General features: G+C 42.1%; 1 protein-coding gene across 2 annotated transcripts; it reads right to left on the reverse strand.

The window, feature by feature from the left end:
- Window positions 1-2,318: 2,318 nt before the first annotated feature.
- LOC122760297 (free fatty acid receptor 2-like) lies at window positions 2,319-5,650 on the reverse strand. 2 transcript variants are annotated; one of them, XM_044015383.1, is made up of 2 exons: window positions 5,523-5,650; window positions 2,319-4,246 (listed from the first exon to the last, which is right to left on the reverse strand). In XM_044015383.1, exon 2 carries the CDS (start codon window positions 4,046-4,048, stop codon window positions 3,014-3,016), a length of 1,035 nt encoding a protein of 344 aa, XP_043871318.1. In that variant the 5' UTR covers window positions 4,049-4,246; window positions 5,523-5,650; the 3' UTR covers window positions 2,319-3,013. The 2 variants fall into 2 exon arrangements, with proteins under 2 accessions (XP_043871318.1, XP_043871317.1); XM_044015382.1 differs by having other exon boundaries at window positions 2,319-4,249.
- Between the last annotated feature and the right edge of the window lie 806 nt (window positions 5,651-6,456).

Consider the following 6,456-nt stretch of genomic DNA (forward strand, 5'->3'; position numbering starts at 1 on the left):
GATTTTTTGTCAAATTTTGAATGACATACTAAACCATGACTTTTGTGACGACATGCTATACTGTGACTTTTTTATCAAATTTTGAATGACATACTAAACCATGACTTTTTTGACTGATTTTGGACCACATACTTTACTATGACTTTTTTGACTGATTTTGGACGACATACTAAACCATGACTTTTTTGACTGATTTTGGATGACATACTATACTATGACTTTTTTGACTGATTTTGGACGACATACTATACTATGACTTTTGACTACTTTGACGACATACTATACTATGACTTTTTTGACAGATTTTGGATAACATGCTATACTATGACTTTTTCATCACAATTTGGACGAAATACTATACTATGACTTTTTTGACAGATTTTGGACGACATGCTATACTATGACTTTTTTATCACAATTTGGACGACATACTATACTATGACTTTTTTGTCACATTTTGGACGACATACTTAACTATGACATTTTTGTTTCATTTAAGACATTTGACTGTAGGAAGAGAGTGCTGTGGTGGTATAGTGGTTAGTAGTTGTCTGTAGCGTACTGTGGGGTTTCAGTCAGGGCCTTCAGTACAAAAAACAAAAAAAAACAGGCACAAACATAACCACATACAAAACACACTATTATGCACTATATTCACGAGATAGTTGATCTGCAACAAGCACAGCGCACACGCACACCACTGCGCATCTATAGGCTACTGCATCATTACCACCACATCTTCCGTTATGTCACTCAGCAACAGCAATTTCACAAGCCACCATATGACACAAAAACAAGCTTCCACATAAGCACGGAACACGTCCCTGGCACTATTTATGATCAACAGTTTTGTCCTCACCACTAAGTGCACACGAACAAGATCAGAGACTCTGATCTGATAGATCGGTGGTGTTAATGCAGTGGCCATAGCTTACTTCAAAACCCGCCAAAGGTTCAAACGTCGTTGATGACATCACTCTGTCACTATGCATCAAATATTTATTGGCTGACGACACACATCAGTCAAAATTATAACCAAATAGGAAATGGCAGCTTCAACGAAAGGCCAGCAATACTACTAGAGCAGGTCCACAGAGCTATGACGCGTTTAATGACATTATGGAAAATCCAGCTCAGCTTCACAAATAATAACCATATTCAAACTGAAAATATAATCATAACATACTGAAAAAGTAATTGAATTCAGACACGTTCAGACACACATTCATTTGATTATTAAAATGTCATTGTTAGACAACTCATTTTAATTAAACACTGTATTTGTATGTAAAAAATATTGTTAAAAAAAAGTACCATTGGCTCAGACATCTTCACATTATCAAATCTGGCACTCGTTAAAAAAAATTCTGGTCTAAAAGCTTCAATGTTTAAAGGTGCAATCCTCCCAAAATTCTGCAAGATCAAAATGTCGCTGCAGAATTCTATTTCTATTTCTCTTATTGTTACTGTTATTTTTATTACACATACAGAGAAACCACTCTCACGTCACTGATGCATTAAAAAGAACAACACTGAATCATGAATTATTTAAAATATATGTTTATGTAATTTGTGTATGAAAATAAAGGTCCAGTACTTTGTCTTACATGATTCCATTCATCGTCACAACAGTTTTACAGTATCACACGTACTTGCATACAGGCTATGTAAGTCACACGTATGCTTTAAACAGCTATGTCATTTGAAATAAACAACACAAGGTTTCTAATCCAAAAATATCTGTAATAATAATCACGTAAGACAAAAAACAAAAGTATAGTATGAAAGAGTAAACTGAATAATATTTGTAGCTGAAAAGTTGACTTTTTATTACCAACATGCTGAAATGCTTTATTAGTTTTCATGCTACAATGCTAGAGAACATGTGACACAAACTGTGAAATAATCAGTGTGGTTGAATGAGGTCAACTGTGAGCGCCCCCCTGTGGCAGGAACCAGCCTGAGACATGGACGCTCCAAACAACCGACATGGCTGCCAGCAGAGACACGAGGACAAACAAGACTCAGTTCATATTTTTAACTCACTGTTAGACGCTCACTCTCCCACACCAAAGCCCATAGAGAAAATCAGTGATTTTATCAGTGATCACGGAACACAGGAGTTGCTGATCCACTGCTGCCTCCATCGCTAAGTTCAAATGTCTTATTTTATGATTTCAGCATTTGAAATCCTTTGTTCAGATTGACCTCAGTGACACAAAGTGACCACACGAGGCAGCAGTAAACCAGCAGCTCCTGTGTCCACGCGAGCTTAAATCACTGATTTTCTCTATGGACTTTGGTGTGGGAGAGTGAGTGGTTTCCTGTTGGAAAAGTCTGTCTAACAGTGAGATAAAGACGTGAACATGTGCTCCAGATATCATAAACTCAGACGTCAAGTCTTTTGTTAAGTGGCTAAAATCAGTTCTTCTGTGTGTCTCTGGTTGGCAGCCATTTTGTGTTTGTATCTCAGACACAAAATGGCCGAGTACTTGTTACAAACTTCAGTTTCCTGTCAAACAGCGAGATAAAGACGAGAACATATTAGCAAACTTATTCAGAGTGACTATGAGTGAAAACCTTATACAAACACACTTAAACAAAACCCTTAACTATGCCTTAAAATAGGTAGATAAGCTTTATCTCTCAGTGTGAGCGATGACGTACAAAGCTGTTGCAGATTTTCCCTCTGTTGGCTTTTCTGTGCCTGACTGCGTTAATGGAGCTCATATGAAATGTCGCTGTTGTGTCGTAAATATTGTTTCATGTGAAAGCGACAGTTTGGAGTCGTCCGTCCGTCTCTGCAGCTTCACACAGAAACACAGACACACTGAGTCTCTCTCTCGCTTGTGTCTTGTTTCTGAAAAAGGAAGTTCATCAGAGAGTCAAACGAGGACAGCGCTGCACTGCGCGATACGCCAAACAATTTCCCTCACAAGTAAAAACATAAACATGAATTCATTTCCTGCCGGGCAGCAGAGACGCTCGCTCGATCGCTCGCTCGATCGCTCGCTCAGATCGTGTTTGTGTTGCTCTCATCTTTGGATCTGGTGTCTGATTTGGATCTGGTGTCTGGCTCAGTCTCACAGCAGCGCAGGACAAGGTGACAGGGCATGCACCTGTCCAGGTAACCTTTGACCCCGTCGACGAGACTGCCCACGTTGCCTCTGACAGCCGAGGAGGAGAAGTAGAAGATGAGCGGGTCGAGGCAGGCGTTGAAGGTGCTGCAGAGCAGGGCCTTGGTTCTCCACTTTGGACTTTTCCAGTAAATAAAACCCACGATGTGCGAGACATTGTAGGGACCGAAGCAGAGGGCGAACACCAGCAGAGTCCCCAGCGCCATGCCGATGGCCCGGAGGCGCCGGCGCCGGTTGATGTTCTGCAGTTTGGAGAGAATCCTGATGAAGTTGATGTAGCAGAAGCTGCAGATGATGAGAGGGATGCAGAAAAGCACCACGCAGAGCTCCAGACGCACGGGCAGCAGCACGTTCAGCTGGGCCTCGGTGAAGTTCTCGTAACACACCTTCTTTTCGTTGACGTCACCTACGACTGAGGCGGCGGAGGCGTTCTGTCCTGGGCTCAAACCGGGAGAGGTTCCAGCACCAATGAAGGGAATGATGAAGACAATACTCAGGTGGAGGAAGGAGAAGATCCAGAAGAAGATGCTGGCGCCGATGGCGTACAGAGGCCGTCGCTTCAGGGAGTGCTGGATCGGGAAGGCCACGCCCAGGTAACGCTCCACGCTGACCGCAGTCAGACAGAAGGTACTGTTGTAGATGGTCATGTAGAAGACGAAGCCAGAGAGCGGGCAGAGGAAGTAGGGCAGGTCCCACACCATGTCGTTGACCACCTCGTGCATCTTAAAGGGCAGGAAGACGAGGAAGAGGAGGTCAGAGATGGTCAGGTTGAGGAGCAGGATGTCGATGGGGGTGGGCTTCTGCCTGACTTTGTTGAAGAACGTATAGAAGGCAAGGAGGTTGGCGGGCAAACCCAGCACAAACGTGATGATGTAGACTGACAGACACAGGCCGGTGTGACACTCCTGCATGGTGGTCGCCGTGTTGGACTCTCACGCAGACAGAAACATAACGTCCTTGTCTCTCAGGAGGTGGTGAAGGAGCTGGTGATGGAGGGTCAGACGTGTCTTAGAGGGTCATCAGCCTGGAACAAACCCGTGGAGACAGCGTGGTTTTCCTGTTCCCGCTGATAAAACCACTGCTCATCGTTTCCTCCAGGGCTTTGAGCTCTGCTGATAAGACAGAATGGAAGGAGATTACCACACAGTACAGCGCCGTGTTTTCAGCCCGTTGTCCCTCTGACACTTGGCCTGAGAGAGAGCGCAGCTTTTTAAACATTCATTTTTAATCGACAAGCTGAACGAGCCCAGCAACAAGCCTGAGATTAACTGTAAATCCTTTATTTTATTTACGTCAGTTTATTGTGGGGCTGAATTATTATTTAAGGGTATTTAAGGGATAATTTAAGTGTTTTTTTAAGCAATAGTAGCAAATAGCAAATAAATTCACTGAATAAATTTCAATACGGTTCCTAAAGAACATGTTCACGTCTTTATCTCACTGTTCGACAGACTTTCCTGCAGGAAACAGAAGTTTGTAAAGCACTCACTCTCCCACACCAAACCTCATAGAGAAAAGCAGTGATTTTAGCTCGCGGGGACACAGGAGCTGCTGGTCGACTGCTGCCTCGTGTGGTCACTTTGTGTCACTAAGGTATGTCTAAATTAAATATTTTAAAAGCCGAATTTTACAAAATAAGACATTTGATCTTAGTGATGGAGGCAGCAGTGGATCAACAACTCCTGTGTGTGTGATGTTAACATGATTGATTTTCTCTGTGGGCTTTGGTGTGGGAGAGTGAGTGGTTTACAAACTTCACTTTCCTGTTGGAAAAGTCTGTCGAACAGTGAGATAAAACTTTGACTATTTTCTTAGGCATCATAGACTTAAGCTGACGTAGATTTTGCATTAATTGAGTCTTTTATGAATTTGTGTTTTTCCAGGTCTGAAGCTGACGATGCTGCTTCACCTTTTATACATAAATCTTCAGTCTATGAGCTGAAAAGAAGCCACAGATAAACTCTAATTCATCTTTTATAACAGCCCTTCATAATTTCTTCTTCAGAGTTTATTGTGGAGGTGAATTATCTCTTAATGAGGAGCCAGTGCTTTGTTTCTGTATATCAACAGTAACACTGTGTTATTGCTTCCTCTGCATTGTAAATACAGCACAACGATGCTTTTATCATTAACTCGCAGCCACTGCTCTCACTCTATCTCCGTATTCATAAAGAGTGGACATGCTGTGAAGACGATGACCCTCATAAACATAATGACTTGACCACACCGGAGGGAAATGAGTGTCTCTGATCTTCAGCAGCAGTGTCATCAAAATAATGTCACATTTTAAAGGAAGAAATAAATAAAATCATTAAATAAATGTCTTTAAAAACAAACAGAAATAGAGTTTAACTTCAAGGTTTGATTATTAGAAAAGGTTCTTACCCCTCGTGTAACGACCTGCTTCAACTTAAAGTGACTTGTGTTGGAGCCAAATTCATCTCTTATAGTCTGATGACAAAGCAACCAGGGGAAAGTTTTATTTGCTCCAGAGACGTGTGACGACACCAAAGAACTGCCACCAAGTTTAAGCAACCTGACTTCCTCCTTATCTGCACCAATGATTTGTCAGTTTGTACATTTTCTCTCCTCCCCCTAAGACTTTTTTTTTACTTTTTAAATACGAAGAATAATCCAGCCTTACCTTCGTCTTGTCCTTCTTCCTGTGTTGTGTGCACAGCCACAGGTGGTGATTGCTCATGTGTTGTGTGTTTGATCTCCTCTATCAGCACCGCCTGCTGTCACCTACCCCCTCCATTTACATGATAATCTAAACATCTAGTGCACATAATAGAAATTATTAGCCAGATACCGCCGCAATTTATCACCCCTGCTCACCAAACACGGTTGCCTTGGTAACAAGTGGCCCTTTTTTTGCAGCATGAGTGGTCTCTGTCAGGCTGTGCTGTCGTGGATTATTAAATCACATTCACTTTTTCATGATGGGATGGTGAGGACAGTGGAGGGAGCAGCCTTCTCTGTGAGGACAGTGTGTACACAGAGGTTTTGTTGCTTATAAACAACATGATAGCAGGTGGCTCAAGTCTTTAAATTCAAAATGGCTGACCTCGCAGCCAAGTTCATGTTGGTAGACGCGACTCACCTGTGAGGTTAGCTAGCATGAGGACAGATTTGAACTTTGCTCTCTTTGTTCATAAAATTCAAAACTTGAGCTAAAGTTAGTCAAATAATCAAATGTGAGGTAGGCTAGTATGAGCTAAGGTTAGCCAAGTGGTTACCTGTGAGGTTAGCTAGCATGAGGACAGATTTGAACTTTGCTCTCTTTGTTCATAAAATTCAAAAGTTGAGCTAAAGTTAG

This window comes from Solea senegalensis, unplaced genomic scaffold (genome assembly GCF_019176455.1).
Source record: "Solea senegalensis isolate Sse05_10M unplaced genomic scaffold, IFAPA_SoseM_1 scf7180000013378, whole genome shotgun sequence".
Classification (NCBI taxonomy): domain Eukaryota; kingdom Metazoa; phylum Chordata; class Actinopteri; order Pleuronectiformes; family Soleidae; genus Solea; species Solea senegalensis.